General features: G+C 35.5%; 2 protein-coding genes across 2 annotated transcripts in view; one reads left to right on the top strand and one right to left on the bottom strand.

Annotated features, from left to right (window-relative positions):
- The window catches only part of Nrx-IV (neurexin-4), a 74,980-nt gene that overhangs the window by 37,650 nt on the left and 24,561 nt on the right, over nt 1-12,769 (bottom strand). Inside the window, exon 19 of the mRNA XM_080167675.1 lies at nt 12,128-12,223. Within this exon, the coding sequence (XP_080023801.1) occupies nt 12,128-12,223 (96 nt within the window). The remainder of the gene's footprint in view (nt 1-12,127; nt 12,224-12,769) is intronic.
- On the top strand, nt 3,318-10,360 carry LOC145324011 (uncharacterized). Its single transcript, XM_080166646.1, has 2 exons — nt 3,318-3,435; nt 8,868-10,360. The coding sequence occupies exon 2, from the start codon at nt 8,873-8,875 to the stop codon at nt 10,358-10,360; it is 1,488 nt and encodes a 495-aa protein (XP_080022772.1). The 5' UTR covers nt 3,318-3,435; nt 8,868-8,872.

Below are 12,769 nucleotides of genomic sequence, written 5' to 3'. Positions count from 1 at the left end.
TCTTTAAAAATACCCCTTTCCCTGGTTTGTCATCTTCCCTCAGTCAGGTAGAAGTCATTTTCAATGTTTTTTTTATATTTTCGCTTAATGGATGTTGTCATCCTTGTTTCCGTCCGCACCTTTTTACTCATCTCTTTAACCTTTTACCATCCCTACTTTTATTATGTTTAGTGGCAATATTTTCCTCATACCTACAGTCAAACACCCTGCTACTTGTATTTTAACTCATTATTTTGCTATAACCTGAATTTATTTGCCCCCTTTTTTCAGGGTTAGAAAGAACAAGGGATTACCCGTGTTGTTAATTCGCTGTTAGGCCATCTCTTTAAAATACTCCCTTCCCTGGTTGTTTCATCTTCCCTCAGTCAGGTAGAACTCAAATCCGATTTATTCTCCTTTTAATTTTTTTTAGCTATTTTCCTGCCCATCTATTCTTTTTTTCGTCTCTATGCAAAAAGTTTGAACCCGCTTAATGAATGACCCACCTTACAGCTTTTAATTGGTATTGATTCATTCTTTACTCCCATTTGTTTTGATTCAACAGTTATATCTTGATTTAATATCTTTTAAATAAGTCAAACACCCTGCTACTTGTACTTTTATTCTTTTTTTTCTGCTTTAACCTGATCGGGGGTGTATATTGTGCGCAGGATTTGATTTTTTTCCCCTGCTATAAATTTTTTTATTTTTTTTTTCCCCCCTAGGTTTTCCTTAAAAAGTGGGGGGAAGATAGAAAGATATTTAAGGAACTCTGTATTTTATTTATTTTATCCCTCCTACCACACTTTTTTTAGTTTTTTTAACCATGAAGGGGGCGAAATGGAAAAATGTTTTCAGTTTTCTTAATTTTTACATTTTTTTCCCTCCAACCACTTTTTTTTTATTTCCCCCCCCCCCTGAGCCGGGGATCCCATGCAGAATATACACCCCTGAACCTGATTTTTTTCTCAGGTTTTTAAAGAACAAGGGATTACCCGTGTTTTATCAATTTGCTGTGGACTCTCTCTCTTTGTTGAGTCTTCTCATTAAAATTCTCCCTTCCCTGGTTTTTCTTCTTCCCTCAGTCAGGTAGAACTTAATTCCGATTTAGATTTTTTTAGTTTTTTTCCTGCCCATCTATTCTTTTTCTCGTTTCTATGCAAAAAAGATCTAACCCGCTTAATGAATGACCCACCTTACAACTTTTATCTAGTATTGTTTCACCTATACACCCATTTGTTTTGATTTAACAAGTTATATTTTAATTTAATATCCCTCAATTCAGACAAACACCCTGCTACTTGTACTTATTTTATTTCCCCCCCCCCCTGAGCCGGGGATCCCATGCAGAATATACACCCCTGAACCTGATTTTTTTTCTCAGGTTTTTAAAGAACAAGGGATTACCCGAGTTACTAATTTGTTGTGGACTCTCTCTGTTAAGTCTCTTTAAAAATACTCCCTTCCCTGGTATTTTCATCTTTCCTCAGTCAGGTATAACTCAAGTCTGATTTAGTCTTTTTAGCTAATTTCCTGCCCATTTATTCTTTTTTTCGTTTCTATGTGTAAATATTCTAATCCTCTTAATGAATGACCCACCTTGCAGCTTTTAATTGGTATTATTTCATCTATATCTCCCTATCTTAAAAATTGCCCCTGGAGGCCTATGTGGGCGTAGCCGCTATTTGCATATTTAATAAATAGAATACTTTTTAACAAATGGATATGATTATTTACTTTTATGTTGGACTTAAGATTCATTCTTTTGTTGCTTCGCTTCTATGGGTGTTGTCTCCCTTGTTTTGTGTGTGCGCGGCTTCTCTATATTTAAGGCTGCTCTGCCCGCTCTTCCATCTACACCTTTTTTATGCGTTATAAGTTATATTTTAATTTAATATCCTTCAACTCAGACAAACCCCCTGCTACTTGTACTTTAACTTTTTTTACTATAACCTGATTTTTATTTGTCCCCGTTTTTTCAGGGCTGGATAGAACAAGGGATTACCCGAGTTACTAATTTGTTGTGGACTCTCTCTGCTAAGTCTCTTTAAAAATACTCCCTTCCCTGGTATTTTCATCTTTCCTCAGTCAGGTATAACTCAAGTCTGATTTAGTCTTGTTAGCTATTTTCCTGCCCATCTATTCTTTTTTTCGTTTCTATGCATAAATGTTCTAACCCTCTTAATGAATGACCCACCTTGCAGCTTTTAATTGGTATTATTTCATCTATATTATCTTAAAAAGTGCCCCTGGAGGCCTATGGGGGCGTAGCCGTTATTTGCATATTTAATAAATAGAATATCCTTAAACAAATTGCTATGATTTTTGCTTTTATGTTGGACTAATTAAGATTCTTTCTTTTGTTGCTTTGCTTCTATGGGTGTTGTCACCCTTGTTTTGTGAGTGCGCGGCTACTCTATATTTATGGCTGCTCTGCCCGCTTGTCCATCTACACCGTCCTTTATGCGTCCTTGCTGAGGGGAAAAATGAATTGACATCTCCATTCTTTTTCGTTTTTTTCTAAAGCTCTATATTGTTAATACTGAATTTTCATAACAATTGTTTTTCTACTCGTTCAGGAGGGTACGTCGTAGTGGCCACGGCAACTCTATAATCAACTCTAGCCTGTCCGTTCGTCCATTAATACTTGCTGCTGTTTATATTTTTGGACAGCTACTCTTGTTTTGTGCAACGTTAAAAGCAATACACGTTTATATTCATATCCCAAAAGACTAATTTTGCCCTGTAAAATATTAGTTTATCAATCTAACAGCATCTGTTCGAAAACTGTATATTTTTTAAACAGATTATTCTGAACTCAAGTTCTTCTACGCATTTAGTTGGTTACGCCTTAGAGAGCGCGGCAACTCCATAAGCATTTCCAGTCTGTCTATGGGTCCACTAACACTTGCTGCTGTTTTTTTTTACTATAGGAAAACAATTTTTTGTACTATGTAATGTTCTATGTAATGCTCCTCCTTATGCTTAGCCCAAAAGTCTAATTTTGTCCTTAAAACTATCATTTGGTTTAACAAATCAACAAGTAATTTCACTTATAATCTGACTGATATATACGTGGACGTTTTTTTTTTTTCTTATTCAGCTCCAACTCTATAGATACTATTGTTTGTCTGTCTCTGCGGTTTAGAGCGTGGCTTCTATAAATGTTGTCATTGTTGAAATGATTACTTTTTTCGTCACCTTTTAATTTAGATTTATCTACTGTTGGTTGTGTGTTTTTTTTATAATGAACATGAATAGAAAATACTTGGTTTCCCTCCAGCCTTTTAATTTTTTAAAATTTTTTCAGTGGATGTGTTGCTGATCACATTAGAGTATTTGTGTGGAATCTCTGCCTTTGTTGTAAGTGCTGACAATCAAGAAGTTATAAAAGGATTACCTTTACCTTCCCCCCTTCCGGTACAACAGCGTTGTTTCCCCATTTTTAATTAACAGGTATGTTTAGCTCTAAAGCTATTTAAAGATAATATGCCTATGATATACTCTACTGTCAGTTATTTTGTTTCTATCATGGCTCACAATTCTAGACTCCCTACTCTCTGGCATTATACTGCGGCGCTTGTGTGTTTAGGTCTGCAATCTGAACTAAGATTTTGACTTTTACTCCATATACTTTATTAAATAGTTTTCTGCTATGGCTGCTTTTTATAGGGTTATTTTTTGCCATCCCTTTTCTATTTACAACCTTCCTACCCACAATAGAGAATGTTTATGTTTTTTTGTGATGGCTTTTACTTATACTCCCTGTAATTATTAGCCGGATAACTGGTTCTATGTTTATTTCTCAGGATTACTTGAGCTTAGTTTGTCACATTTTCAATATCTTGCTTCTGCTGTAGGCCTAAGATTTTGCTTAGTTTTGCTACCAAGATTCAAGCTCTAAGTTTGGTGTTTCTTTATTTGTTTCTAGAAATGTTGCTGTTATGTATTTGTTGGATTACTTAAACAAAATTTTTTTATTAGTACTCCAGATTTCTGGCTTTCAACTTAATGGATGACTTAAGATTTTTCATGTTAAACACTAATGGTTTAAATGATATTGATCGTCGTAGAGCTATACTAAAAAACTTAGTTGATCTTAAAGCCGATGTTTTAATATTAGTTGATACTAGGCTGAATCCTTGCATTGAAAGAAGGATTAAAAATGACTTCAATTATAATATTTACTCTTCAAGAAATAATGAGCCACGTAGGGGGGTTTCAATCCTTTTTAAACGATGTCTCAACTATGTCATTCTTGACTCAGCAAAAGATAATGAAGGCAACTTTTTATCCCTTAAGGTTAAGATCAATGATGACATTCTAGCTATTACTGGACTATATGCCCCTAATCGTGACTCCCCGGATTTCTACGACCACGCTTTTGATATCTCCAACTCATGGGGTACGGACAAAATTTGCATTGGTGGGGACTTTAACACTACCTTATGTTGGGAGACTGAAAACTTTAATTATAGAACTAGGGCCAATGATAGATCTAGAAAAAGACTAAATGAATTGCTTAATGAATACAATTTTGCGGATCCTATCAGAAATGTTCTTGGCGAGGTCCCTATTTGGACTTGGAAGAGAGGCACTAATCTGTTAAATAATGATATTATTAATTCGAGCGGACTCCTCTCTAATGATTCTTTTAACTCTAGTAATGTCTCTTACCGTAATACGAATGCACCAAGAGCTAGATTAGATTTTATTTTCGTCTCAGAACAACTAAATTACAATGTAGTCAGTGCTGACGTTCACAACAGATATATTAGTGACCATAAAGCTGTCTCAATCACTGTCAATCTAAACAATTTCAAAAAGGGCAAGGGTGTATGGAGAGCTAATGATAAACTTTTAGAATTTCCGAATTTTTGTGATACCATATCCAAAGAAATCAAATTTACCCTGCTAAGGCATATTAATCACCCAGACTACTGTAATGTTGAACAAGAAGCCCCTCCTGAAGTCATTGAGGAGCTTCTTGCTATGGACACAGGACTTTTAATTGATACTTTTGGGGTCAACATTGCAGGGGATGCCCTCATACAGACTATAATTAACACATTAAGAAATGAGTCAGCCTCCTTTGAGGCTAATTTAAGGAAAAATGTCAATCAAGAATTGCCCAACATTGTCAAAGAACTTAAAAAGTTGGACAATGAGGGCAAAATAGACTCCCCTGAGTATATTGACCTTAACACAAAATATAATAATATCCTTGATATGTCTGTTAATAATTTCTTTAGGGGGAGGAAAAAAATATGGGTAGATCAAGGTGAAAAAATGACAAGCACTTTTCTAGGGTTACAAAAAAATAATAAGAGCAGACAAAGCATTTGCAAACTCAAGAAAATCATTAATAATAATACCTCTTATTTAACCCACCCTAAAGATATTGGTGAATGCATACACAATTTTTACAAGGAATTATATGAAAACAAGGATGATCTACTTACTAATGCCACTATTGATGACTTTTTAAAGGATAAGGGTGGGGGTAACCCAAATCTGATACCTAAACTGCCAGCCAATCTCAAAGCCGACCTTGATCGTCCTATTACAATTGATGAACTTGACAATGCCCTCGGTAAGGCTAAAAAGGATGGTGCTCCTGGTATCACTGGTATTTCTTATCGCTTTTATGAGAAATTTTGGCCTGAGCTCCGACCTATTGTCTTCCTTGCAATTAAACATTTTGAATCAACAGGATTACTTTCTAAACTGCATAGGGTGGGTGTTGTCAGTCTTCTCCCCAAAGGTGACAAAGATAAGGATGACCTGGCTAATTGGCGTCCGCTTACCCTGTTGTGTGTATTTTATAAACTTATAAGCTCTATTCTTACTAATAGAATTATTATTGCTGTGGATTACCTAATTGACCCCTCACAAACTGGCTTTATCCCAGGCCGGAGTATTAATGAAAACCTCAGATGTAACTATGATATTATTGAACTTGCTAAACTTTTCTCTAAACCTGGAATTATACTTCAAATCGATTTCAAAAAAGCGTTTGACACCATCTCCTTTAGTTTTATTGAAAAAGTTCTTAAGTTCTTTAATTTTGGTGAAAAGTTTATTTTTATGGTAAATTCAATCCTAAAGGATTTTTTTGCTGTTACAGTCAATGGTGGTCACTTATCTGAACAATTTAAAGTTGCTAGGGGCTGTAGGCAAGGTGACCCTTTGTCACCCCTTCTGTTCATATTATGTGTTGAAATTCTTAACATTAGAATACGCAATGATACTAACATCACCACTTTCTCAATTCTTGATATTAATATCCCCAGCCTATCATACGCAGACGACATTAACCTGTATCTCGCACACTGTGCTACTTCCCTTCGCCAAGCCATACTCGTTCTGAGGAATTTTTTTAGAATATCAGGCCTTGAAATCAACTTAAGTAAAACTTGTTGTACTTACATTGGAGGTCCCTATAATCATGAGGATCATAAACTCTGCCCCGAACTGGATATTACCTGGGTCACTTCTTTTAAACTTTTAGGCATTCAGTTTGACAACTGTAATATTAACACTAAAGTCAATTACGCTCTTAAAATAAATGATATAATGAAGGAATTGGAATCATGGGAATTCAGACTTATATCTCCATTGGGCAGGCTTACAGTTGTTAAATCGTTAGGGCTATCAAAACTGACAAACGTTGCTGCTACTCTTCCCTCTATTTCTTCAGCTGAAATTAAAACCCTAGAAGCTTCCTTCACTAATTTTATTTGGGGTAAAAATAAGTGCCCGAAAATGTCATTGAAAGATGCAAAGCTGCCGATCAATAAGGGTGGGCTTAACTTCCCTGACATTCTGTCATCCTGGCAAAGCTTTAAGTTCTCTTGGGTCAGGAAAGTTATTGACTGCAATAACAGAAATGTTCCCTGGTATTTATTGTTGAAAGCCTATCTTATCTCTATCAGTAACAGACTTAAGCTTGACAATATTTGCTTCTGGTCTCCAGACAACTTTAAATTCGCAGTTAAACATGTTAAACTACCATTTTGGAAGGAAATCTTTTCAATTGTGCTTAAGTTCTTAGGGCTGTTAGACTTATCAAATTTCCCTAGATTCCTTGAAAGCCAGCCATGGGGTCACCCTGCCTTTACGGCTAATGGTCACATTACTAAATTTCATGTTAGGTTACCGCATGAACAGGTTGTCAGTTTCAAGGAGCTGGTTAAGGCTGGTGATCGAGGTTTGCTTGTTTCCAAAGACATAGCCTCCCTAGGTATTTGGTTCCCAAGAGCTCCCTTAGGCCAACTGGAGAGAGTTCATAATGCTACCAGGCATATCATTGAAGTTATTAAACCTTCAAATTCCTTACTGACTTGCACTGGTCAAGCTTACCCAGTTTTAGCCTGGCTTGCTCATTGGTCAAAAAAAGGCTGCAGTAAATGGGCTAATTTCTTGAAGTCCAATAGGCTCAGCAATAGCTCTCTAATTGAGCGTGAAAACATTTGGAGCGCTGGCTTGGGTCTAAATCTGGATGCTAGATTCTGGGAACAAGTTTATAAGAACACAGCCTTGATCAACTTTGATAACTGGCTGTTATTATTTCAGGCTCAGATCAATCGTGCCGTTCTTCATACTAACCACTCTGCTGTCCACCACGTTGTCACAATACTTAGCCCAAACTGCAACTTTTGCGATCTAATGGAGGATAACCTTCATGCTCTATGGGGCTGTGCTAGAATACAAGTTTTTATGAATACAATTAACAATTCTTTTCGTCACAACTGGCTTGAAAATAAAGGCCCAGTGGTTAGATCTGAGTATATCTTTAATGCCAGAAGCCATTTACAGCCAAGAGGGCTGTTTTTACTACTACTTAAAAAATATATTTGGAACTGTAGATGTAATATAACTAACTTGGCCCTAGATGATCTTAAAAAGTTCCTTAAGAAATATCTTGAACCATATTCTAATCAAAAAGTAAGTAGAGGTTGGTCCTTTATTGACAATCTGATTTTTAAAAATGCCCTGCTGTAGGTAGTACAAACCTTTTTTTTTTTCTTGCTATGTACCCTGCATTTGTTCTTGGATTACTATCATGCTTATTTCTCAAAGATTACCCTATAATTCAGCCTTTTCTCCTGTAATTTCACACTAACTACCAGTGTTTCCTATTTTAGTCATATTCTGGATCTCTATGCCTACATTTCCCTGTGTTTTTTTAATACCCAAAAGAATTTATTTTCTATATGGAATTATTGTCTCCTTTCTTTGTGGTTTTAAAATATAGCTTGTTTGTTGTTTGTTATTTCTCCTGGCCTAAATCCTAAATCATAAATGTTTGTTTTTTCCCTCAATCAAAATTAGACTACTGCGGACCTAAACATACAAGCGTTGTATTTTCTCTTCTATCCAACAGCTCCATTTCTTTTTTCTCCCTTTAAAAATTATACATATTGAAAGTTGTGCTGCTGAACATTATTGAAGTACTATTAGTTCTTTTTTCACTTGTTTAAACATACGGATCTCTAATGTTCGTTACTGCCCATTTTTCACTACCCGAAATTCGTCTTTGCTGCGCTAGCTTAAGCCATAAATGGACTACTAATTATCATGGATCACTAATTTGTCTCTTATGTATCTTCAACTTAAGGGTGTCTCTTTAACTCAATCAATAGTTGGATTACTAAAGAATATGGATCACCAAACTGTTTCTATATCTGTTTTTTTATTATTTGTCTCTTATATGCCTACTTCTCTTAGTTATCCTCTGGTTTTTTTATTATTCTCGTTAAGGTCCTTGATGTACTGCTTACTACTTTAATTCCTCTACTGCCTCTTATTGTCTGTCTAACTGTTACTCTTTAACTTCTCGGCTAACTACTTTATTTTCTTGCTTATTTGTTTTGTTTTTTTATTAGGTACAATGAGTGATATAGCCGATGAAGTTTTGCAAGGCTGGCTGAAACAAAGAGCTGTGGCTGTTCCCCCGCCTTGTGTACCAACTACCCTTCCTTCAACTGACCCAGAGTATTACAAGAATGTTCCGGCTCCTCCCCCCCTAGCATACCTTAACCCTGCCCTACTTGATCATGAGGCTATCACAAACTCCCTGATACCCACTCCTGACATGTGTCCCATCATTGCACATGCTGAGAAAAACATCATCAATTACCTTGATGCTGAAATGAGAGATAATGCCCCGGAGGATTCTGGTTGCACTATTTGTATGTCATCCCTGGGTCCAATAGAGGAGATTAATGACAAGATTAACATAAATCACACTCATGACTCCACAATTGAGTTTTTCAAGAGATCCATCTTATCAAATGAAGGTATGTTTAGCTGCCCAACTTGTAAACAATCTCCTCATCTAGCTGTCTGGCCTATCCGTCATGAGGTGATTGTTAGTTCCTCAACGATTAGAGGTTGGAGGAGGTACTCAAACAATGGGGCTCAGTACCTAGGTGATGATACCCATGTATGGGAAATAAACATCCCAGGGGCTAAGATCAAGGATTTGACACATGCAATCTACGTAGAACTCCGGCCCTTTAGGAAACCTTTTAATATATATTTCATCGGTGGCTTGAATGATATAGACCAGTGCCAAGACTTGAACCTGGAGTCCATCATTAGTGACGTCAACAAACTTATTGAGGTAGTGAATGAACTCAACCCTAGCAACAACCTACGCTTCATCACAGTCCCCCTCCCTCCGAAGCTTACCTGTTTAGGGCAAGACCTTTACAGCGACATTATGTCAGCCAATGGAATTGTTGATAAAACTCAATTAGTGTTTGATCTCAACAGGAGATATCAACTTCATAATGAGGGGGACCCATTTTATGGTAGTACCAGTGCTGATAATCCGAAGTTAATTGGCTTGCATTTACGTGGTCTCAAGACTGTTAGAAGTGATGTCAGTTATGGTAGTTACATCTCTGTATATGGTGACAATGCTAGATTTTTTGCTTCCTCATATCATTCAATTAAGGGATGGCGGGTTCCTCCCTCAGATTTTGAGAAGCCAGACTGGTTTGTCAGGGTAATGCATTTAAGCAATGCAATGATCTTTAAAGCAGGTGTTGGGATCTATAGAGCTATATGTAAATCCATTGGGATCGATCCAGATAATTGGTCATCAAGCTCTCTTACTTTTAACCTGGAGAGCAATCCTGCAGTCAATGCTGTACGCCATTTTTACAGCATGAAGAACCGCGGATTCCCACTTGCTACAACTTTCGAAGATTTGGTAGACAGGGAATCTCCGGCAGTAAAGGAAATTACTGGTTGGAATGGTGATACCTTTGATGACCTTGAGCCAGTTACTGCTCCTCGTTGCAGCACACCTGACATCCTTATGGAGTGTGACAATTTTTTGATGGAACTTGACCACATCACCAAAGGTTAGGTGGTCCTTGTCTAAAACTCTCCTTACCACTCTTGTCTAGGGACTTCTTATTTTTTTACTTATCCAATTACTTATTGTGTGTTGATAAGCTATCAGGATTACCTGTTATTTTTTTTCTAATCATGATAAGCGTTATAGAAAAGGTTGTTTCTTTTTCTTTTGTTTCATGATTCTTAGTTTTATCCTGCCGTCATATCAATTCTTTCTGCTAGTGCTGTGATCAGTTTGGGTCTATAGTATCTTATCAAACTAATTTATACCCCCCCCCCCCCCCTTGCGCCCAAGCTGACAATAGTTTTATGCCCTACGCGGCTTTCCTTTATTTATATATCATGTTTTAGTTCCCTTTATTCAGGATTTCCTGGTTTGTTTTTCACACTAAATATGTTAAACTTACGCGAACTTTGTGTTCTTTTTGTCCTTGTCCGTTTTTTTTCTGTTACACTACTTTTTCTCTCTCTACAATGGTTTTCACCCCCCCCCCCCCCCTCCTTTTTTTTGGTTTGTTTTGTTTTATTTTTGTTTTTTAAAGCAAATTCCTCGTCCTAACTTTGTCTTTTAGTTTCTTTTTAAAGTGTTTTCCTCCAATTCCTACTTGATCTCTTTTTAGTTGCAACTTTTGATCTATGCTGTGTTATGTTTTTCTACCTACATATTAATTACTGGCTGTGACTGCTTGCAATGTTGTCTAATGAATCTGTACCTACAGTCATTTGTATTATTGCGGATAATTGTCTCTTTGTTTTCCAGATATGAATTGTATATATTATTGTTACCTGCTGTTATTATGTTGTTATATTTTTTGGAACATATAAATTATCTATGTTTTGTTTTAATAAATTATTACGTTCCTATTTTTCAGTGTTTAGTTTGTGCAAAGTTATCTCTACTAGCTAGTATTTGTCGCATTACTAATGACGCTATATCATTGACTATTGAGACCTATGCCTATTGATCCATCTCCCTCTTTTATATAAAGGCTGTACCTTCCCAGCATATTGACTGGATACTATATTGTTTAATAAATGTGCCCTTTTTAAGGGCTTTAACTCTATAATCTAGGTGCTATGTTTTGTTCCCAAACTGCTGATGGTTTCATGTACACCCCTGGTTCCCAATCTGCTGTCAAGCTGCCTGCTGTCCTGTACTGCCCATGGATCCTGGCTATGAAACCATGCCTCTTATATTTTCTTTACTCCAACTCATCCTTTTCAATTATCCTTGTCCTTGTCTTACTTGTTTCTTCTATAATTGCTTTACCCTTAAAATTTCTCATTCCTCCTTTCCCGGAATCCCCCCCCTCCCCGTTTTCGTTTCAACCCGTATCTTAATTTTCCTTCTAGTTGATATTATCTTTATTTTTGTGCTTTGTTTGTTTTTGATGCTGCTGTTTTGTTTTTATCTTGTCTAAAAATCATTATGTAAATTGTAATGCTATAATTTGAATAATGTCTTTTTACCTCACCTGTTCTGTTGTGCTTTATTAAAAAATGTTTATATTTGTACCCGCTGTATTTAAAAAAAAACCTTATAAAACCTAATAAATAATTAAATTATATATGTTTATAAATAGGGTGTAAACAATAGTGAATTCAAAAAGATTGCCCGGAAAATTATTATCTTCCTTGTTAATCTTCAGACTCAAAAAAGGACATTTCAATATCATATCAGTGTCTTTTTTTTTACATTACTGGGAAATATTTAATAAAGGTTGCTATTCACATAGGGAAACTTGTTCCATTAATGACCTCTCTTAAAAACTCTTACCAATATCAACGATGGTTTCAGTGAACCTGCTGTCGGGGTGGGCATTCTGGAATTGGATACATGACATCCAGTTCAATGAAGTATGGCACACAGCACCTAAATATTAATATTTCTAGAATATTCTGGAATTGGATACATGACATCCAGTTCAATGAAGTGTGGCGCACAGCACCTAAATATTTATAATTCTAGAATATTCTGGAATTGGGAACATGACATCCTGTTAAATGAAGTGTGGCGCACAGCACCTTAATATTTATTATTTATATTTCTAGAATATCCTGGAATTAAATATTGATATTTCTATAATATTCTGGAAATTAATATAAACATTTATAGAATATTCTAAAATTAAATATTAATAGATATTTAAGAATATTCTTTAATTATTAATATTTCTAGAATATTCTTGAATTATATATTAATATTTCTAGAATATTATGGAATTTAATAAAAATATTTCTAGAATATTCTTGAAACAAATATTACCTAATATTTTTAGAATATTCTGGAATTAAATATTGATATTTCTAGAATATTTTATAATTAAACATCAATATTTCTAGAATAATCTGGAATTAAATATTAATGTTTCTAAAATATTCTAGAATTAAATATTAATATTTCTAAAATATTCTAGAA

The sequence above is a fragment of the Acartia tonsa genome, chromosome 7 (assembly GCF_053477335.1).
Source record: "Acartia tonsa isolate MP-2025a chromosome 7, ASM5347733v1, whole genome shotgun sequence".
Taxonomy (NCBI): Eukaryota; Metazoa; Arthropoda; class Copepoda; order Calanoida; family Acartiidae; genus Acartia; species Acartia tonsa.
This window is presented reverse-complemented; position numbering and strand designations above follow the sequence as displayed.